We start from the raw sequence: 23,700 nt of genomic DNA, 5'->3' as shown, positions 1-23,700 counted from the left end.
ATTATATTTCAAATAGCTGGAAATACAAGAATTTTTGTCACACAGTTGTTAATGCGAGACATGATGTTCTTTAAAAGTATAATAATACAATTCCCTTTAAAATGCCTTCATGTTACCCACATAACGTATATGAAGGATGACCTAGTTCTCAATTGGATGAAGGTACTGATATTATGCATTCCATAGTGTAATCAAAGCCCTCACCATTTCTGGTATATCATAGTACATGTTAGTAATTGTTTCTGGGTGGGAAGGTGCCTTTTTTCATTGTGGGAGTTTCCCATATTCAAAACTGAGCAAAGTCCTGCTTTGCTTACTCATGCAAGTAACTTAAACTCTTTGTTCAAATGAGACTACTTATATGAATAAGGAGAGTGGGATTTGGCCATTAATCTGTTAAAACCTAGTCTGTTCTCTACTTTTGTGTTTCATGGTGTCTTTTTAAGATTTACATATGGAAATATCCTGCCAATAACAAACTGGGAAATACTATTTTCTAAAATGCTTAAATGACATGAATTGTAGGAAATAAGTCTAACTGTAAAATCCCAATAGGAATATACTTAAAGTATTCAAACTGCAATCTGTGTGCCTCATTTTTAATTGTAAAAATGAATTTATTTGTAAAATAAATAAATAACAGACCAGTTAAAGATGTTGAAACTCCACAAATACCTCAGTGCACTGTTAATGATTCTAGTCAACATTACAGAAGTTCACCGAGCAACCAGTCGTCCTCCAGTGACCCAGGACCCAGCGGGAGTAGCCAGTGGAGACAGCAAGTGGGATATGACGGGTACTGGTGATTTTATATCTCACTGTAACTCCCATATATAATTCTTTATGAAACAGAATTTATGTACAAGCTAAATATTAAATAGTCCCATTTGCAATGGAAATGTAGTTTAAATAGAGGGCATCACAGGCCTAGTCTGATCTGAGATACCTCAGTGTAAATCAGTGGTGGTTTTCCAGATTTGCACCACTGTAATTGAGTTCAGGATTTGGTCCTCAAACTAATGTGGAAAATTTGTGAATTTCTACCCACAAATTGAGATCCCTTGCAAATTAATGAGGATCAGGAAAAGTACTTGTGATACTACCCTAAGTAAACTGGAAGCAGGGACTCTCATGCAATCTGTACACAAACACAGTTTGGGAACCACACTAGTTAGTGCTTTAGTGCTGGATTAGGACAGCCTACATTCAGGAACCAGCTTGAGACTCCATTCCAGTCTGGTTTCTACTTCCCTTTGCTTTAGTGGGCATAATATTCTGTGTCAGTCCTTTTAAGGTGCAAATTATTTCTCCCTCTGCACTTGCTCCAGTGACATCTACTTCCTATCCACTTGCACGGGAGGCTGACTTAGTATCCCTGTGGCAGCTGGTCTCTTTTCCCCGGGCAGGCTCCAGCAATATGGGTAGTTCTTTCACATGAGTGTTAATGGGGCTTGTTACTTCCCCTTACTTCCCTGCACAGGAGGATTCACAATTGAGCTGTTAGTGAATAGGAACCCCTCCCAAAAAGTATGTTAAATGTTTAAGGTCACCAAAAAGTTAACTAACTCAATTCTAATACATATTTTCTATGTGAGATCTGTTCTTCATTACTGTGAATGTAGCACTTTGGTTGCATGTATCTACTGCTTGGTAACATTTTTGCTGTTAAATATTGAGATACAGAAATACACAAGCTGCCTAATTTAAAAACACTTGAGACATGATACTCAGTTAATTAAGTTATTTTTATAATAAAATATGGACACACAAATCATCTTCTTGTCTGTTATCAGCAGAATATTGCCTTGACATGTTTGATTATGTGTAAAATATCCCATGTAGCAGATATGTGTATTGTCTTGGAACCTGCTCAAGGAATTTCAGATTAAGAGTGCCTGACATCTGTGAAAGTGGAAGTGTTTCAAGTAATGGATTTAGTACTGGTGTGTGTAGAGCCATCAATTCCAATTTTGAATAAAAGGCAAAATTTTCAAACCTCAGTTCAGTAGATGCAAAATATGTTGTGCACCCATTTCATTAGTAGAATCCTACATTTGCACATACTGTCGGATATTTGTGTGCATAGAAGTGGGAACTGGTCCATGGAACAGCTAGTTGATGCATTTTCATGGTCCATCCATTGTATGGGGCTTTGAATGTTTGGCCCCAAAAATGTAGGGGTTTTTAATCTAGCATTATTTGTTTATAATTAATCCTAAACAGTGTTCTGCCAACAAACTTACTCTAAGTAAAAATATCGAAGTGTAACAAATTTCCCAATACTATTTGCTTGCTGGGTGGTGGTGATTGTTTACAGTTAATGACCTACAAAGATTTTTACCTTGGAAAGTTCCTTGTGGGATAATCCAGTTTTGTAGTTAAGAAAGAAACAACTTGATCGTCTGCTTATGTTACAAGGTGCCAATCCCCTTTACTTCATGAACACCAAGGTTCAAGTCCACTGGAGTGTGAAGGAGGCAGAGAACGAGAGGAAACTTTGGAAGGAACCAGATATGCTGGTAATAATAATACCATATATTAAAAGTAAATAATCTTCCTAGGATATACAAGTAAAGTTAACTACTGGTTCTGATGATGATCCTAATTTCAATTTATATAGAACCTTTCATCCCAAAGGATCCTAAAGTGCTTTAAAATGAATGCAGCATCAGTGAAATGCAACCAGCTCCGAGGTGGTAAGAGGAAACTAAACGCAGTGTAACAGTCAGAATAGGATAGATTTTGACCACAGAACACTGAGGCAAATTCTTACCCTTTTATAGGAAGGGCCATGGAATATTTAAAGTAGGCTCAGAACAAACACTTTGATTTCTAAGGTTTCATTCATCTCACAGAGTGGACTGCATAGAACTCTAATTAATGATCTTGGAACAACAAAAGGGTTAGAAAAGTCTGCCAAGGTTTGAACCTGTGATTCCACAGGGCTTAGTTGTCTTAAACCTGATGCTTAAAGCACTGAGTTATGTGCTTTTCCCTTTGTACAGTATGTTCATTTTAGAAATCAAGTTAGACTTTTAGAAATCAGAAATTAAAATACGATTATTTATGGCAGAAATGAAGTGGCATGCACCATCCACCAAAGTCTTGAGTTCCTACAAAGACCGGGCTTTACCAAAAGAAGGCAATGGCAAGGATTCGCCAAGCAAACTTTCTCATGTAAGTCTGTTCAAACTTCTCTTCTGCTGTTAAAAACTTGGGTCTGAAAAGACACTTGCAAGAATCTTAAATGTTTTAAAATACATTTTAGTAATTCCTGTAGTACAGTTTGGAGTTTGAGAGGCTAATAGTATTGTGCATAGCTATGCAAGGATCTCTGATTCCGCAATGGATGCAGTATTCTCAAACTAAGTGCATTAAAAAGGTCAAGTTCTGGTTTCTGGGACATTGCAGGGATAAAATCCTTACTAATGTGAGCATTGCTCTGCTGTCTGACGAGAGCTTCATTTACATTGGTTTGCTCAGTCATAGGAGCACCTCCCATTATACACATTACATTTATGCATGGCATTTCTTGACATGTTGTATGGGATAACATATGTTCTATAATTATCAGCAATCAGCTTTCTTATTATTTGGGCAAAGTTTCCACCTCTAAAGACTGTATCTGGTTAAATGTTCTCTTTTTGTGCCTTTTTAATTGTGGGTGTGAAAGTGGTGGCCTGTTTGTTTTGTTTTGGTTGTTTTTTTTAATGATTTCCAGCTGGATTAAGTGGTGTGCACTAAGAAATGTACTAACTTCACTAGGATTAGAAGTTAAAAGTTATTAAACAGATTCATTTTCTAAATCTAATACAAATGCTATGGCTGCCTTAAGAAAAGATGCATACAAGTTGAAGTATTGGATCAGATAATTGGACTACCTGGTTCAGTTAGCTTGCATTTAGTAGTGGCCAGTGTCCTATGGTTTAGGGAAAGGAAAAAAATAATAGTAAAGTGCCTTGTTCCCTTAATAGCATTTTGTGTGTTTGTAATACAGAAGTCTTGCTAGATGTACCAGGAAACTGTATGATACTACTTGTAAAAAGTACTAATTTCAATAGGATTATGGGGCCAGATTCTCAGCTGGAGTGAAATTGGCTTTCTGATTTATACAAGCTGTGAATCTGGTCCATGATGTTTGAAAAAAAGACCCTCATAATGCTGTTGTGTACAGTACTATACAATCTGACACATGGGGGAAATTACTTCCTGATGTTTTCAGGCAAGGAGAAGTTGCCCAGATGTTTGAGGATTGAGTCACTGTGTAGAATGAATAGCATTAAACCCAGTACCAATACCTGAGATACTGTTCTATTCACTGAACTTCATACATTTATTTTGACTTGGTTATATATATTTGAATGCAGCACAGCATTACTCTATCCTTGAATTACTCAATCAGTCACTTAATTCAAAACTGAAAGAGGCCTATCCAAAGCATAAAAACATAAAAATGGTCATACTGGGTCAGATCAATGGTCCATCTATCTCAGTTTCCTGTCTCTGACAGTGGCCAATGCCAGGTGCTTCAGAGGGAATGTACAGAAAGGGCAATCATCAAGTGGTCCATCCACTGGTGTCCACACCCAGCTTCTAGAACACAGAGGCTAGGGACACTCAGAGTATGGGTTGCATCCCTGCCCATCCTTAATAGTCACCTATGGACCTGTCCTCCATTAACTTACCTACTTTTTTGTAACCCTATTATAGTTTTGGTCTTCACAGCATCCTCTGGCAAAGAGTTCCAAAGACTGACTGTGTTGTGTGAGGAAATACTTCCTTTTGTTCGTTTTAAACCTGCTGCCTATTAATTCCATCGGGTGACCTCCAGTTCTTGTATTATGTGAAGAAGTAAATAACATTTCCTTATTCACTTTCTTCACACCAGTCAAGATTTAATAGATCTCTATGATATCTCCTCTTAATAGTCTCATTTCCAAACTGAAAAGTCCCAGTCTTTTTAATCTCTTCTTATATGGAAGCTGTTCCATACCCCAATCATTTTTGCTGCCCAGTTCCTTGGATTGTCCTTTGCTGGAGATGAACACTAAACGAACAACTTTACAGTCTTCAGGAACACATGTTGCTGTTTGGGATACATTGCATATCCACCTCAGTGTCTTTGCTCTTCAGAAATCTTGGATGAATATCATCTTGTCCTGATGATTTACTATACTTGAGTTCTAATTGCTCCATGACATCATCATGTCATGACGGAGTTCGGTCACTGTTAAGGCCACATTGAGATTCCCTATGAAGAGTGGCTGTGGCACATAGAAATACCTGACTCTGAGCTGTAGCTGAGGTATGCTTGTTGAGCTCAAGAGGAGAGCACGCAAAGGTGCTGTTCGCCAGCTCATCCCAATCCTCTGTGCCAGTTCCAGTGCCAAGCAGGTACTTACTATAGACTAGAGCAGCCTGAAGGAACCTTTTGCTCGGACTGATACTTACATCACTCCTTCCTGTGTTTTCTTTACTTCCTGAAGGCTTCCTTGCTTCCTAATGGTTTCTTTCCTCTTCGATGCCATGTTGCATTTGTGGTCCAAACTGAAGCACCTCTGTGCTAGACAACTCTCTAGCAAATCCTTGTGCATCCCATCCCTAGAAATGTGTTCATTTGCATTTCCAGCATCTAGTTCCCTTATAGTGAAGTTGAAAACCATCTCCATAAGGTTCATAATGAACTTAAACCCCCTCTTTTTGTAGCAACTTTTCAAACAGATACTGAGACTTGTTAATTGTCAATGTGCAGTTAGGTGAGGCAGCCTTTTCAGAAGGGCTACCTCTAACAGTTTGGTGTATAACAAATGATGTATCCTTATGTACATTTGCTGGAAGGGGAATCTAATTAAAAATAGCAGTCTACCCTCCTACTTTCCTTCTTACCTAGGCTTCATCTGGCCTGGTCTTGGCTGTCTTGCCTCACAGGTAAATGAATTCAGCTCTTTATAAAATCCCCTCAAATTTTCTACTGACACAACTGTCTGACACAGTTCTTCTAGTCCAGCAGTCATATTGAGCCTGAACCCCCAGAGGTTCAAGTCACTTGCATTTGGTAAACACATTTCACTTGCCTTCATTTCAGGTAGTCATACATGCTGCACCTGATCCAATAAACTGGATATTTCATCTACTCAGAGAGGGTAACAGTAATTCAGTCTTCATTGTTCTTCCGAATTGCAATAGAACCTAATTCAGTGGTTTGTTCATTTTAACTATCCACAAATGATAGTTTATGGATGCAAGCATGTCAGAATCAAAGAATTTAAATGTGAATATGGGATTTGCCATATGAGATCAAACCAATGGTCTAATGTCTATTTACCTACCAAAACAATAGACTTATTTTGGAGGAAAGAAAAGTCCCATAATACACCTAGCCAATTGTGCAGTTCACTTCATAGAAGCTGGTTGTGCATTTAGCTTCTTTTGTATTTGGTGTTTGTATTTAACAATGCTGTGCCAAGTATTAAATGCAGGCTAAATAACCTTTGAATAAAGAAAATTAAGTAACCTTAAACGGAAGTAAATATTATTTATAAACTTTGGTTTTTTTTAAAGATTGGAGACAAAAACTGTTCCAGTCACTCCAGCAGCAATACCCTGTCCAGTAATACGTCGAGCAATAGTGATGAAAAGCACTTTGGCTCCGGAGACCTGATGGACCCTGAATTGCTTGGATTAACATATATTAAAGGGGCTTCTACTGACAGTGGAATTGATACAGCTCCTTGTATGCCTGCTCCTCTTATGGCTCCTTTACACCTTGCTGGCAGCAGGTCTGGGGTGCACAGTCGGGCTGAGCAGTGGACTGAATCTTCTGAAACTCCTGGGCAAGATGATGAACAAGCTAAAATGTATGCTGTACATAGCTATACTTCTGCCATTTCTAGCAGTCATACAGCTGAAGGTAGCATGGGAGACCTCAGTGAAATATCCTCTCATTCTAGGTATGTGGTTTTCTATACAAATTAGGTGATAAAATTAGTGACTGAGAGCATTTGCTTTTGTTTGTGCTCATTGTTTCTCTTCCTTGAAAATGCACTTATTAATTTTAACTTTTTATATTTCAATACATATATGAAGAAGCCTGCAAAAGGCTTTCCCTCACCTTCCATGAGTCTGTTACAGAGGGTGTGTCTGTATGTACGAATTTCTATTTAAAAACCTAATCCAGAGGTGTTAGTTACACAAAAATTTTAAAAAATTTGTAAGAGCATTTAGTATCTTTGGGGGAACACACAATTTATTGAGTCTATATCACTCCTTTGAAATTGATTGACCCACTTTGAAAGGCATAATAACCTACATGTATATTGCACTTTTTCCCCAAAGAACCCCAAAGCACTTTTACCCTTTGAGGTGAAAATGCAGTACCTGTTTAATGGCACTTAACTACATTGGACAAACATTTAGGACAGGAAATGATAACGTCCATATCAGTTTGAACTGGGTAGAGTGTGTTTAGCTAGCAAAATGATGAGCCATTGTTTCAGTCAAGGCCAGTTCACACAATGGTGTCAAACTTGCGCTGTAGTGCCCCTCTGAGTATTTTTAGAGAGGAAGGGACTTTCCAGTAAGGCCAGAATAAAATGCTTCTGTGATATTTAGTTGTCATGCTACAGTGACACATGATGAGGAGTACAATCTGCTTCATGTTCACTGAGAATTTTATGGGGATAACCAAGCACCTTGGACAATCAAAGTGCCTTCCCCTTTATTGCAGCCCTATGTGGCGGCACCTTGTAGATTCCTCCTTCTCCTATTTAACAGGATACTTTCATCCATGTTTTTCGAAGGGCTTGCCTACATGGGAAAATTTTACAGTTATACCAGTATAATTATACTGATGTAGTTAAATCACTGTAGTTATACCAGGATAAGTCCTTGTGTGGATGCTATTGTGCTGGAATAAGAATGTCTTTTTTCAGTTTAGCTTAAACCACTTCAAAGCAACATAAATTAAATTGGGGAAAAAAGCATACTTCTACCAAAGTAAGCATGTCCACACTAGGAATTGTACCAGTATAACTATAGCTATTTAAATTCACATCTTCCCTTACACTGGTACAACTTTCCCATGTTGACAAGCTCTAACTCCCTTCACAATCACACACCTCAATTTTGGATGCTTTACATACCTCAAGATCCTTCAGGGTTTTGCCCACAGTGAGCCACATGTTTGCTGCAAGCCTCATGCAAACATTTATACTGACTTGCGTGGATGAAAGTCAGCTACTCATCATCACCATTTCCTATTATGTGTTTGTGGAGGTCTTCCCAGAAATGTACTCAGATGATCTGACCCTGTGTAGCTTGTGTAGCCTGTCAGGAGCACAGCACAAGGTGGCATACCTGCAGGGCCCTGAGTGTTCTGGGGTTGTGGGATTAATTGGATAAAGCATTTGTCATTTATGTATTGCATAGTACAACATTTTCTCATTTCTTAATCAAGAGAATAACAAAATTGGATAGCACTGTGGGAGTATTGGGAGAATAAACACCTACTGCATGGGCGTGTTAGGAGAATATGTTCGTTAATATTGGTGGAGATGTCAGATAATACAATGAGCACCATAGAAAAACCTACTCATAAATAAGTAAATAGTTTATTCCTTGAGAATCCCACTGTAAATAAATTGGTTAGTCTCTAAGGTGCCACAAGTACTCCTTTTCTTTCCACTGTATCGTGACACTTCAGTTCAGCAGCATAGCTATTAAGATGGAATAAATAAATAAACTATACTCTGTCCTGCTGGCAATCAAGTGATCATTAAAATATTGGAATGGGTACAAAATAAGTTTGTAAATTAGTAAAATATCAGCACAGTGTGTTTATATTATTAATGTTAATTTTGCATTAGTATCACTGCCTCCATTATTCCAATTAATTTAAATAACTGTAATAGCTTCAAAAAGAAACCCATCAAGTTAGCTTGGCACCCCTTTCTCTGATTAGCACATTTTTTCAAGAAGCACTTGGCTGCACGTGCTCTTTCAGTACAATGCAACTGATGACATAAGGATTTAATGCTATAGCAATCAGATATAATTCCACTGGAAATATCTGTTTCTTTATATTTGTGTATAGTGAAGCTGTATTGCATACCTTGCCCCTTAATTTAAATTAATGTGTTAGATGCCTGGCAAAATATATTTGTTGGATTGAATTTGATGGGTTTTGCTGTCTGCCCTTTGACTGTACATGGAATTTGTGTACAGTGTGTGTGTTCTAAAAGCGAGTTGTGTTGTGTGAGAGGACTCGTACAACTGGACGCTTTTATCTTGTAATTCCCATTTTCTGGTGTTTTTGAAGGTGCTGCTTTTGAATGTATGTTGAAGGCTTTTGTTTGGTAAGGTGGAGTCATTTAAAGGGAAATTATTTGCACATTTTTGTTCCTCTTCATCTATTTTCAATGCAAATCAGTACAGGAAAAAACAATGAGTTACATTCAACATCCTCCCTCTGTATTCAGTAAATTTGTCTCATCTGATTTCATAATCATTCTCCTAAACTGTAGAAGATACAGTAGTGTACAGACAGGAAGAATACCCAGTAAATACTTTCCAATACTGAATACTATATACATACATAATAGAATATGAACTCTGGAGATACAGTGGGCTGAAATAGATTTCTGAAGAATAGAATAGAAATAATTATTATTTGCATAGCATTTTAAACATGTAAAATGCCATACAGACATTAAATAATCTTCAGTCCACCTCCGGGAGGCAGACAGGAAAATCTATTCTTGTTTTGCAGATGGAAAAACTGATATGCAAAGAGTTCACATGACTTACCTAAGTCAATGGCAGAGCCAGTTAAAACTCAAGAGATCATGACTCTCTCTTCAGGGTTGTCCAATCTCAGTTTGGTAATAATTTTTTAAAAATATGTATTCCTAATTTGAGTGCCAAATGATGTTACTATAAAAAATCATAAATTGTATTTCATGTGGGTTACCTGTTTTAGGTACAACTCTTCAAATGAGTTTTGTGTCACAAACCATACTTCATCGATACTTAAGCACTTTTAAGGATCTGATGTACTGTAGCCAAACAAACTTTAAGAAACGAGTCTTATTTCACAGCTGTGATATTGCTACTGTGAAATACGGTGTTTTCATTATTTTAATATATAAGTGAATTGTGTTCTGACTGGCAAGTCATCCCCATGCCAAATCCTTATCAGTATGATATTCCTTAACTGTTCAGAATTTGACTCTGTATTTTCTCAGTGACTAACTCAAACGGGTCAGAGTCCTACTGTGACTTTTAGGTATTACCACAGTATAAATGTTTAATAATAAACATTTTCTGTAAGTATAAATAGCTCATAAATTAAAACAAACAGGCAGGCTGGAGGAAAGCTATTTCCTATATAAAAAAATCAATGGTTCCTTGTTAAAATTGTATGCTGTTTATTAAAAGGATGAAATACAACCCAGGAATGCTGTTGAATATAGATATATTGGGCCTGATTCTACCACCCTTTATTCATATTGAGTAGTCCCATTGAAGAAAGTATTAATCTGTCTGAGTAAGGGTTACAGAATCAAGCCTATTGTGTGTAATGACATCACAAACTATCAGATCCCTTTGAAATATGTACAGCCTTGTTTTTTACAGCTGTGTAATTCTGTTTTGCTCTCTCATTTTTTAAAATTCTAATTACACCCTTGGATTACCAAATACAATCAGGTTACTGTACTGTTACAAACAGTTTCATTTAACTTCAAATAGTTTTGCATACCTACCTTCCTAGCTAGTCAATAGTTTTGGACTCAAAAGCTAGTAACCAGCATGCCACTGGATGAGGCAAGGTCATACTGAATCTGTAACCTGAGATGGAGAAGCTTCTATATACTTTAATTTTGATGCTGTAACAAATCTATGTCAAAAAGTTCCTTCTGATACTTCTATCTCCCATCGCAAGATCCATCCTACTAACCTCCTGCCGTGGCTTACCCCAGCATCTGTTTCCTCTACTCCTGCACTCGCAGTGAAGAGCATCTTTAGCAGAAATCCAGTGACCAGACCAACTTCCTCTGCTACAGATTCATTCTCTCCTCTTTCAATTCTGCTGCCTTCCTGAATAGCTCTACTTTTCCAACTTAATTGAATCTCATGCCTTCAATACCAATTGCCTTTTCAGCACCTTTAACTCACTCCTCAAACCTTCACCTCCTCCCACCACTTCTCTCTGCACACTTTCTTTCAAGAGAAAATTGACAAAATTTGACATGACATTTCCCCTCCCTTGGCTTGCCTTCCCTTCCCCTTTTTCTTCCCCTCTCTTCCCCACCTCAAACTTTTTTCTCCTCCTTCGTTGGCCACGGAGGCAGAAGTTTCTTATCTGCTCTCTTCCACCGTCCCCTGGCTCCAGTGACCCCATCCCATCTCCTGATCTCCCTGCGGGGGCCACTCTTATTCCCTCCCTTAACCTCCTAATGTCCTCTGGTTGTTTTCTCTCAATACAAACATGCTTTAGTTTCTCCCATCTTAAAGATACAAACCCTTGACTTCACTTGCCTCTCCACCTACCACTCCTTTTCCCATCTCCCTTTCATTTCTAAGCTCATTGAACGTGCTGTTTACAGTCACTGTCTGGAGTTTCTCTCCAATTCCATCCTAGATACTCCAGTCTGGCTTCTACCCTTGCACTCAACTGTCACCAAATTCTCTGAAGACCTCTTCTTAGCCAAATCTCAGAACCAATACTCCATCCTCATCCTGCTTGACCTGTCAGCTACTTTTGATACAGTCAACTGTGCTGTTCTTGAAATCTTGTCCTCCCTTGTCTTTCATGACTGTCCTGTCCTGGCTCTCTTCTTACCTCTCTCATTGCTCCTTTTGCATATCCTTCGGGAGATCTTCCTCATCCCCCTTTCCACTTTCTGTTTGGGTATGTGGAGGTAAATCTGCCACAGGTTGTTCCCTGCTCCAGAATCTGATGAAGCTGAGAAGCTGCAATTCCAGGCACTGCTCTTACAGCAGTGACCCCAATTTCCACTCCTCACAAAATCTTCTCCTGGAGTAGGAGTCGGCATGTGTCAAATTCCTTCTGGCTTGCTACTGATCACCTTTAAAGTTACCCACCCACATTTTCTGACAAGCATAATCCTGCCCGTTGATCATCTGGCTACAGCTGGCAACTAAGAGAATCAGAGAAAATTAGGGGAAAAAAATATAATTGTTCTACCATCCACTGAGGGTGAAAAAGTGATCTACAATAAGGGGTAATGTCACCAATACTTGATATCCCAGTGTTAATCATTTTTAATAATTGAATGTTCATGCTGTGTGTATCAGTAATCCATTGTCTTTTTTGGCGGGGGGGGGGGGGGGGAGAGAGATGTATCTTCCCTCTCTGCTCCTAGTAGGTATTTTAGAAAACTCAGGTCAATCAAAACATATCTATACTGTTTTACCATTTACATTTCACTCAGCATGAACAATGAAACAAGTCTAGTCACTGTCACTTTCTGGTTCTCATGAATGAGCACAGTACTATTATGACTGGATTAGCAATGAGCCTTGTATGGTAGTTAGGGCACAGGTCTCAGAGTCAGAGCTGTGACTTCTGTTCCCAGCTCTGCAACTGACTTAACAAATTGCTTTAAATAAGTCATATTTACTGGTGCCTTAGTTCCTTCATCTGTAAAATAAGGCCTTCCTCAAGGAGACGTTGTTTGCTTTAATTTGACTGTAAAGTACTTTGAGAGAGTCTGATGAAACATATCATTAATAATTGCTAGCACTATTAATAATGCAAGAGAACGTTAAAATAATCCAGAAATAATAAAATAATAATAATAAATAATAAAATAATAATAATAAAATAATCCATTGCCACTTTCATTGGGGTGAAAGTTATTTCTATTCATGTGACATTTTTTAAAAGAAAGCTTAAATCAAGCGCCTACCTTTTGAAGATGTGTCTTAACATTACTCTTGCCAAGTGGAAATGTCTAGAAGTTCTCAGAGTTCAGGCAATCATCTGGGGCCATGTTCATTCCTGATGTAATTCTTGGCATTGATGGGGTTACACCAGGGTTGAATTTGGCTCATTGTCTTTAAATCAGACTGGTTTGCCTTGGCATTGCAATAGGTTCAATGATAGAAAATGCTTGTCCTGTGAAGTCCTTCTGAGTGTGTACACATGCGTGTGTTCATGAATGTGTGCTCAGAGAGTTGATAACTGTGATTTAGCGATATATAAAACGTATTAAAGTTGCTGCCTTGATTTTTGACCTTAGAGAAAATTTAAAAGAAAGAATTATGGTTGCATAGCTGGCTGTAGTCTAAAGTCCTTGATGTATTATTGCACTGCAGTTTTGTTCTTTGTTCCTTTTCAGTGGGTCTCACCATTCAGGAAGCCCTTCAGCACATTGTTCTAAAAACAGTGGCTCTCTAGATACCTCCAAGGTCTACATAGTGTCACAGAATAGCGGTCAGCAGATCTCTGGGTCTGTATCAAAATCACACCACAGACAAGGAGCAGTGAGCAAATATGTCATTGGTTGGAAGAAGTCAGAAGGCAGCCCTACTCCTGAAGAATCTGAAGTTTCTCAATGCCAAGAGTAAGATTTATGTTTATTCTTATTTTAGAAAGTAATATATATAATAGCGTGGGGAAAGTTTTTAACTTCCTCATAATTTGAAAAGTATAAAATGCCTCTCCTTGCTTCAGCTTTATTTGAAATATTTGTCTGGTTTTTTTTCCTTCTGTTATGTACCAGAGATCTCGACACAGGTCAAAGAAAATCATTGGTTGGAGGGTCCTTTTGCCTCCTCCTTTTTTCTCTCTTCGTTTCTTTCCTACTGAACCTCCTCCCTTTTGCCCAATGAAGCAAAATGAGAGAAGAAGGCATTGTTAATCTGGCCAAAAATTACAGTTGTGTTGTAAAGACATGAAATTCCATTTTGAAGAGGATTAGTTAGGCATAACCCGATTCAGGTCTGGAGAACCTAAGTATCTTCTCAAAAAGCTTAACTTTCATTGAAGGGGTTGTAAATAAGGTTGCTCCTGGCTATGACCTCTGGGTTAGGACCCAAGGGCCCCAGCTCCATAAACCTTAATTCAAGATTTTTCTATGCTGGTTTTGATCTGAGATGAAAAAAAGAAGAGTACTGCTGAGATTTAAAAAAAAAACACCTTTGAGTCTTGTCAATTGAAATTACTGTTGCTTTTGAGTCATCTTGTGGAGGGACACTCCACTTCTGTCCAGCTCCTGGAATTATGCAATGCATCAGAATTACAATTTTCACTTTTAAAAATATTTCTAGCCTTTATAGCTGCAAGGGAAAGCTCGAAAACATGAACTGATCATAACTGATGCAGCAGTGTCTGCCATAGTCTTCAGAGACAATGACAGAATAGCTGTGAGAGTGCAAACAGCCCCATTATCTCAAGGGGGTACTAAGGTGTACCTGAAAATAGTAGGGGGCCATGCCAGCACTCTCTCATCAGAGGACTGAGTATGGTAGGAAGAAAATGCAGTGTGCCCAACCCGTTCATTCATCCAATTTAAACACTCCCAGGCTGCTGAGCTAAGTACTGGGACCCTGCTGGAACTACTACTATTCTTGCAGGGTAGATAGGGACTCCATGCCACTACCCATCCCTGAGGTCCCAGTGTCACTGCAAGTGTGGGTAGAGGGCAGAGTCGTGGTATAGGAATGAAGCACTATGTAGTGGAGCGCCTCAATTGCTTTAATCCTGCCCTGGATGGTCCTGGGGCACTTGATGAAAAGGCCACTCAGTTTTGGGAGTGGAGGTGTCTCACAATGTGGGCATTTATTTTCTCTCTGAACTGACTCTTGCGCTTAGAAAAACTACTCAGTTCTGCTTAGATGTAAGAAGGAGAAAAAAATGGCAGAGAAATACCGAAGATCCAGGCCCTGCCTCAGAAAGAGCCCCCCAAAGCTCCAAAAAGCACTCTTCAAGGACAGAGATGTGGCGCTGCAGGAACTCAGTGGAAGCAGAGGCCTTTCTGACTTGAGTGTTGGACCCTTCAGCAATTGTTTCTAGAGCTAGGAAACTTCAAAAGAATTGAGGAGTCCGAGCTTCTTTCCAATCCTAGGCACATATCCCCTTATGGAAACTGTTTCCAAGATGAAGGGGCTGGTGAAATTAACATTAGAGCCAGATGAGATTTCATTTTGGAGTTTTCAGAATTTGTATTCATTGTGCATTGGAATGAAAACAAACCCTTTACAACACTTGCACAGAAATGGAATTATCAAAACATCTGTTTTCAAACCAGCATTTAAGACAGAGTGGGCCGTGGTGCAGGTGTATGTATGTGTATGTGGTCAGGACCCTGGCCTGGGATGTGGGAGGCAAAGTTTCAAGTCCCTGCTCTGCCTGATTCAGAGTGATCTGGGATGGTGTGCTCTGAATCAGGCAGAGCAGGGACTTGAACCGAGGTCTCCCACAATTCAGGTCAGGACCATAACCGCCTGGTGAGTGCACATCTCTTTCAAAACTTGATTAAAGTCTACACATCTCTGTGAAATGTTTTGGCTTCAATGAAACAGCATATTTTCAGCAAAATTTCATTTTGCTGAAAATGTCCAACCACCTCTAATAAACAGCAATATATCTTGCCTGGCACTAGGAAAGCTCAGGAGGAACTTCTTCCTCTTGTGCAGAAGCGAAAGCCTTGGTTCAGAATGTGGTGCAGTTACTCAAATTTGGTTACAGCTGGTGCTTTGCATCCTTCCTATTGCACCAGCATAATAGGAGCAACAACTATTGTTTGGATCTGCCATATAATAAAAAAAAGTTGTATATTATTTTTCTCTTCAAAATCATGTACCATGATGATCCCCTTAATTCCCTATTGAGTATAAATAACCAAATTCTGCCTCCTTCTACATAGTAGAAAGCGCTGTGTATCTTGGCAGACTGGCAGCAAGACACATGCAGTAGTTTATTTTTAAATGTGATATGTGGACTATCCTTTATTCTGTGGGAGGGGGAAATTAATATTAAATCTCGAATGTTGTAAATGTTTCGTATACATTGCATAATATTTATAGCAAAATCTATAGTAAAAAAGTAGGCCAAAATTTTATATATTCAAAAATAGGAGCTTAACTTTAGGCTCTTTAAAACCATATTTCAACACTTGCCTCACTTTCAAAAGTTATGAGCACCAACTGCTCCCAGTTGTGGCCTTCTTGTTCTGCATATTTGTTTTGCCTTAATATTGTGAATAAGCACACTTTCACTAGATTGCTCAGTCATAAGAGTGCTGCCACTTTAAAAGTGTGGCAGTCTCTTTTGTCCCACAGGCCTCTGCATAATGAGTTGCTGCAACCTCTCTCACTGGTTTGAAATGAAAACTTTTATTGAAAACTACATAATTAAGCATTCCCTTTGGACTAAAAATGCAAGAACTTTGAAAAATGTCTGTGAGGAGTAGCTCCATCTGAACAGTATGAATCAAAGATGGCCACACTGCACATACCAAAAAAATTCTCATAAATTTTCTATGCATTAGAGCAATGCTTAACTTTTTCTCTCTCTAGGAAAGCTTTCCATGCATCGTTGGGCGGGGGAGGAGAGCAAGGGGGAAGAGAAGGCACTCTATTTCAAAGATAATTAGTTTGAAATAAAATAGCATCTTAAATTAGCAGTGGTGATGAAAATCAGGTCATTTGCTGAAGGTTGTGCCACCGTAAGACATAATTCACTGAGAATTACAATTTACAATAGCAAAGCCTATTTCCTCTCTGCTGAGGATACAATCGCTGATTATGCTGCACTTGGCAGTAAGTAATTGGTCTCAGATGTATGCACTGCGTGTTTGGGAATCTCCAGCTTCTCAGATTCCGTTTCCAGAGTAAACCTTTTAAGATCGTCTCTCTCCTTTCTTGCTGGAAGGGAGCTGAAAGACAGTAATTCAGTTTGACACTCTTTTGTTGAATGTACATATATTTTTGTATGCTGATAATTAAAGACGACACCTGTTTTATTTATCCAAACAGCTTTGTGAAATGGCTGATAATAAAATGCGCTTGGCACATGGCAGAATTGATTACAAGTGAACTTTCGGCACTACCTGTGATGACCATGATGATTTTGTCAGATTGTGATGCTGCTTACAGCTTCACACCACAAGATATTGATTTTCTTATTTGCTCAGGAAGCACAAGTTAAAATATTTTGATCTGTGATAAATTATTCAAATATAAACAAGACAACAGAGAACTGTAGTGTGCACAAAAGAGCAGTGCAGGCTTTGAGAAATATTGCTGCTTGTTTCTTCCTGTTTCTTGGGAATTCAGTACTTTTTGAATAATTTAAAAATTCCATCATGAAACTGAAACTAATTCATAAATTTAAAATGATTGGGGGAGATGGTAACAATGCACTATGCAAAGAGGGAGAGTCATACAGCAACTTTTAGTTTTCATAAATGAAAATAAATGCACTATTGTAAATCCATGAGCGGTACTTCTTACCATACTAATATACCAATTGTTTCAACAGACTGTATGGTGAGGATGATGCTACGTCTGCATCAAGTCAGCTTCAGACTTCTGTGAGGAGTGCAGTTACTGAAAGCCAGCAAGTCTTGTCCAAAGAAGATTTTCTGAAGCTGATGCTGCCAGATAGCCTCACTCTGGAGGAGGGTAGAAGAAAGGTGAGCTACTCTTTTTTTGGCTCTACACATATAAGAGGCAATTACCCGGTAATCATCTACTTTTAGTTCTGAAATTGATTCAGATTAGGCAAGATCATTCTATATACACCAAACATGTTAGGCATAAACTATGGATTCTGACAGTAATTCATATAATAAGCATACCCTGCTCTATAAAATGATACTAGCGTGTAGAAGTTGTGGATTAAATTCAGTGTTCGTTAAGCATGTTTCTGCTCAAATTTGAAAGCTGAGCTTTTTAATACAAACACCTAGTTAATTCTGAGTATAAGTCCAAAGACTGAGGTTGGTATTTTAAAACCTAGGTGCCTAAAGTTAGGAAACTGAATAAAGTGGCATGGCTTTCATGGTTCCCAGCAACAGCTATGCCCATTTGAAGTTTGTACGAGTGAGTGATATACAGATATTAATTACAAGTAGTTAGTTGGAAAGGTCTCATAGTCCGCTCACAGAAAGCCGTGATCTGATTTTGTCATACAAAGACAATGTTGTTCATGTTAAAAAGTTCATTAAAGTACTGATATTGAACTTACAGTATGCTTTCTGAACAGCAAGTACCAGTGGCATGGTATTTTTTTGCATAAGAGCAAATGGCACCACAAGCAATTTAATTACTTGAAGTAATGCTCTTAAAATAGATCTTAACTCAATGGTACTTTAATCCACTACGTCCATAATACATACTAAAGAACATGTTCATCATGTGTAAATCGGTAACGTGGGAACCTCATACATGCTAAAATTAATTTAAAAGAAGTCAGATTGTTTGTTTAACATATATATAGTTAGTTACATATATAGATATAAAATCTCTGAAAGTTTAAGAATAATAGCTGAGAATTTTTGTTTATTATATTCTTCCTACAATGACACATTATTAATATAATAACTAATTGGACTGCAGTTCTGACTCTAAGGTGATGTCTACACTGCTTTCTTTATAAATAACTCAGGTTTCACACTTCCTATTCTGGATACCCATCAAGTAAGTATAGAAGCAGTGGCTTTTTTAAAACAGTGAATGTAGCACCAGATTTAAAAATATCTACATTGTTATTTTTTTGACAGGTCTTCCTAACTGATGAATACTTCTCAAAGAAACGGAGGGAAACATTCAATCATGCAAAGGGAAATATACTCTGTAAAAAATAGTTCAATACAGATTAGGGCCCAAATTCAGTAAAGCATCCCTCTTCAGCAAAGCACTGAAGCATGTACTTAAATCTAACAAGTCGGTGGGGTTTAAGGAAATGTTTCAGTGCTGTCCTAAAGCATATGCTTAAATGTTTTCCAGAATCAGGGTCTCGATATTGAAAGCATATAGTAGTAGTTAGACCCTGACTGTGGAAAGAATTTCAGCATGTGCTTAACTCCTGCTTTAGGACAGCACTGAAACATTTGCTTAAACCCCATAGGCTTCAGTTGGACTTAAGCACATGCTTAAGGTTAAGTACATGCTTCAGTGATGTCCTAAAAAGGGATACACTCCTAAAATGGGGCCCTAGTGTATATTAAACTATTTTGTACGTAGCATATTATCCTTTTGCATTATTGAATGTTTCCCTCTGTTTCTTTGAGAAGTATTCATCAGTTAGGAAGACTTGTCAGAAATATAACAATGTAGATATTTTTAACTCTGGTGCTACATTGACTGTTTTAAAAAAAGCCACTGCTTCTATACATACTTGATGTGTATTCAGTATAGGAAGTGTGCTGCCTAAACTATTTATAAAGAAAGCAGGTCAGGATGTTGGACTCTTATAAGTTTAAGATCATTTGTACAAATAAATTGCCTACGTGGACAGGCAGAGTAACTATTTTTGCACTGCTATAGAATTAAAGGGTTCTTAAGTGAAATAGCCAAGTGTGATCCAGTTAGGGCAATCAGATATAATTTTACTTTAGACATTGAGATGGTATTTTAAGTAATTTTATAAAATATAAAACCGCTTTCGCTGAACTCTATTATCTTGTTTTAAGCGTATTTCATGTTACCTAGACAGCTATAATGATTTAAATCAGCTTTATTGTCATATAAATTAGATTGCACTTCACATATAGTTGATCACTTCAGAATGGCTTGATATTAAAACCTAGTCATTTCAAATTAAAATCAAGCAGTCCTATGTATGGTCTTGAATAAATGTTGCCAGAGATGGTAACCTTATATATATATTTCTGGAAGCCCATTACTGTCATAGGGTTATGGAGCTTTCATTTAACATTTCAGAATTAATAAAACAATACAGTATCTAATTAATTCATGGTGATGTGTTCCAAAATGTCAAGAGGAAATATAAAAATCCAATTCAGTAACTTCATTGAGGCTGCAGGAGAGTTGATGTGATGGAACTAATATTTGATCTTCTATTGCAAGTTCAAGAATTCCAAAATGATATTTTATGCCTGCCTACAGAAATACTACAGGAGTTTTCACAAAATCATATACATTATTTTAACTAGTAAAATATGTTCAGTATTTTCATTTCTTTACCAATTCACCTTTCTAAAACTATTTTAATATTTAGTTTTCATTTTATGGGAACCTATCTCCAAGGAGGTCGCTTTATCGCACCCTTTCTGATGAGAGCATATGTAGTAATCGGAGAGGATCTTCATATGCTAGCTCACGGAGTTCAATGCTTGATCAAGCCTTGCCAAATGATATTTTGTTCAGCACCACCCCACCATATCACAGCACTCTGCCTCCCAGAATGAGTCTGGCTCTTGGAATGGGAAATCTAAGAAGTAAGTGATTGAACATGTTATGAGCAGGTTTCAGATTCTGTTAGTGAACTCAAATGAATTGCCAAATGTTAAAATAATTTTTCTTTTAATGGCAAGTTACATAATTATTTCAGCATTTTATGTTCTAGAGCAGTGTTTCTCAAACTTTTGTATTGGTGACCCCTTTCACACAGCAAACCATGTGAATGCGACCCCCCCCTTATAAATTAAAAACACTTTTTTTGTATTTAACACTATTATAAATGCCAGAGGCAAAGCAGGGTTTGGGGTGGAGGTTGACAACTTGCAACCCCCCCGCCCCCCATGGAATAACCTTGTGACCCCCTGAAGGGTCACGACCCCCAGTTTGAGAACCCCAGAGACCTTAGCAAATAACAAGTCTCGTCAGTAATGCCTGTTTATATTTGATTTAGTGATCAGAATTCAAACTTTTTTTTCAGCTTTGGAGAGACGTTTTCCAAAAAGTAGATTTTCACAAAGCAAGTGATAGGCAAAGAATGCTTGCCTCAAGACAGCTCTTTTCATTTTTCTATTTTAGTCCAATGAGTGATCTAGCTAAATAAAGCTAACTAGCTTTGTCTCACGAGATTGTATTTAAGTTGATTTCCCTATTTTGTTGCTATTCGTTTTCAAACATTCAAACTGTTAACAAGTGTATATTAGTGTTATCAATTTCATTGTCTATTAAGTTTGATATGAAGATAGCCCATTCACCTTAGTGACCACATCTTAAAACTTAATGCACACTTGTGATCCTTGTCCCGCTTTTCAAGATAGAATCTACTGAGATTTTTTCCACAATATTCTTCACAATATTGAACCCCTGCACTTAGCAATTCATTTATCACTTTTTAGTAGCAAGAAACAGTGGTCTTGGGATAAGTTAAATTGATTTAAATAGGTTTCTTCATTTGTATGTTAGATGGGATCTTATTGTATGAATATATTCCATCAGTATAGATGGCAAAGATTACTCTAGAATAATTGTAAGGTAAATATTTGGATGGTAAATACTAATACCTCTACTAAACCCAAAATGTTCAGACCTGGGTGCTGAAATTTAGGCACCACGCAATGTGTAGTGGCAGTCAAAAAAGATAACAGAATGTTGGGAATCATTAAGAAAGGAATAGATAATACAGAAAATATCATATTGCCTCTATATAAATCCATGGTGTGCCCACATCTTCAATACTGGCTGCAGATCTGGTCACTCCATCTCAAAAAAGATATATTGGAATTGAAAAAGGTACATTGAAAAGGAAAACAAAAATGATTAGGGGTATGGAACAGCTTCCATGTGAGGAAAGATTAATAAAACTGGGACTTTTCAGCTTGGAAAAGAGACGAATAAGGGGGGGATATGATAGAGGTCTATAAAATTATGAGTGGTGTGGAGAAAGTAAATAAGGAAATGTTGTTTAATCCTCCTCACAACACAAGAACTAGGGGTCATCAAATGAAATTAATAGGCAGCAAGTTTAAAACAAAAGGAAGTATTTCTTCACACAATGCACAGTCAACCTGTGGAACTCTTTGCCAGAGAATGTTGTGAAGGCCAAGATTATAACAGGGTTCAAAAAAGAACTAGAGAAGTTCATGGAGGATAGGTCCATCAGTGACTATTAACCAGGATGGGCATGGATGCAAAACCATGCTCTGAAGTGTCCCTAGCCTCTGTTTGCCAGAAGCTGGGAATGGGTGACAGGGGATGGATCACTTGATGATTACCTGTTCTGTTCATTCCCTCTGGGACACCTGGGATTGGCCACTGTCGGAAGACAGGATACTGAGCTAAATGAACCATTGGTCTGACCCAGTATGTTCTTATGGGAGCAGCTCTCTGAAAAACTAGCCACTTTTATTTAGGTACCTTAATATTGGAATTAAGCCAAAATTTTCAAAAATAGGAGCCAAACTGGGTTCTTAACTCCATATTTAGGCACCTATGGATAGGAGTTTGTGACTTAAGCACTTAAATGACTTAGGAGCACAAGCCCCACTGAAGTCTTGCAGGTATGGACAGGAGGAAGATCAAGAAGAAATAATAACTAATAATAATATAATAAAAAACTGTCCAGACCATGTCTTTCATGGACAGGCTTAACTACTGAATTACGTGCTTCAGAACAGACTGACAGACACAACTTTGAGATTTGCTGGCAATGTCGCTGTGAACCATCAAGTCATAGATAAAGCATCAGAAAGCTCCCCAGCCACCTCTCTTGTTTCATTTAAGTCTAATGTGAAATCGGCCCTGAGGGCCTGAAATTTTTGGCTTCAAGTGACCCAGAATCAAGAGTAACAGCTGGGTATCGAGACTCTGAATTGATACCTCCAAGAGTTGCACGGGCCCAACATGTGAGGCCCAAAGCTATCCCTTTGCATGCATGTCAACAGAACATGTTGAAGCTCAGACGTCATCTTTGCCCCTCTGGTTGTTTTCAAAACAGACGCTTTTTCAAACCAGGCATTCCCCTTCTGCAAGTGCCAAGGCAAGTCTGCACCAAGAGCCTACTGAATTCCCAGCTTTCAGCCAGCTCTGCCCTCTACCCGGAGACTGCAACTGTCCAAGGCCTCCAGCTATCTCAGTTTCAATTGTATTTGTGCTGATAAACCAGCTCCTCGACCTCTGGAACACCATAAACTATTGATTAGCCTGATGCCTTCATTAAGCAAATTATGTTAGTTGTCAGACTTTTGGACAGATGGGAGAAGCCGATACTGGACAGAAAACTTGGAATGGATTTTGTGGTGGCTTATTTTAATCCCTTTTGTGAATACAACCAAAAGCTAGTGATGAAGGTAACTTTCTACTTGACACAGCTTTTGTATGGACTCTGTTCTGGAGCAGGTGAAGGAGCCCATTTGCTTATACACTCATTCATACCTACAGCAATTTGCTCAACCACATGCATTCACAGGTTTGTTCCCAGCTACTACCCATATGCTCCATCAAAACTTCCTGAGCCACTCTGTTCCCGTTCCATCTTCCTTTTTTCCTAGACTTGTTACTTTCCAGCAGGGAAGGAACCAGCAGTTCTGTTTGCTCTGCTCTGCTCCCTGGATCCAGTAATCTCATTTACCCATTCCAAATTCCTATTCACTTCTTGCAAATGGATTTTTGAAGCCCTCTATGTGGCAGTTGGAGACAGTGGGAGGGGAAGGAAAGCACTGAAATCCTCACTTATTCTCCCTGCAGGCCTTTACTGGTTCTGCCTCCCACATTTTAGGCCTAGTAAGGAATTGCAGATTTAATCTGGGCTCCTCT

At 38.3% G+C, this 23,700-nt stretch overlaps 1 protein-coding gene across 13 annotated transcripts in view; it reads left to right on the top strand.

The window, feature by feature from the left end:
• The window catches only part of SIPA1L2 (signal induced proliferation associated 1 like 2), a 238,194-nt gene that overhangs the window by 187,450 nt on the left and 27,044 nt on the right, over positions 1–23,700 (top strand). For 10 of the 13 annotated variants that reach the window (XM_073338090.1, XM_073338089.1, XM_073338083.1 and 7 more), the window contains 7 exons: positions 701–796; positions 2,419–2,519; positions 3,074–3,177; positions 6,562–6,950; positions 13,362–13,586; positions 17,507–17,660; positions 20,210–20,429. In XM_073338090.1, the coding sequence (XP_073194191.1) occupies positions 701–796; positions 2,419–2,519; positions 3,074–3,177; positions 6,562–6,950; positions 13,362–13,586; positions 17,507–17,660; positions 20,210–20,429 (1,289 nt within the window). The remainder of the gene's footprint in view (positions 1–700; positions 797–2,418; positions 2,520–3,073; positions 3,178–6,561; positions 6,951–13,361; positions 13,587–17,506; positions 17,661–20,209; positions 20,430–23,700) is intronic. The other 3 variants (XM_078852225.1, XM_078852224.1, XM_078852221.1) reach the window with 1 other exon arrangement.

This window comes from Lepidochelys kempii, chromosome 3 (genome assembly GCF_965140285.1).
Source record: "Lepidochelys kempii isolate rLepKem1 chromosome 3, rLepKem1.hap1, whole genome shotgun sequence".
NCBI classification, from domain to species: Eukaryota; Metazoa; Chordata; order Testudines; family Cheloniidae; genus Lepidochelys; species Lepidochelys kempii.
The sequence above is the reverse complement of the archived record's forward strand: the minus strand, read 5'-3'. Positions and strand labels throughout refer to the sequence as shown.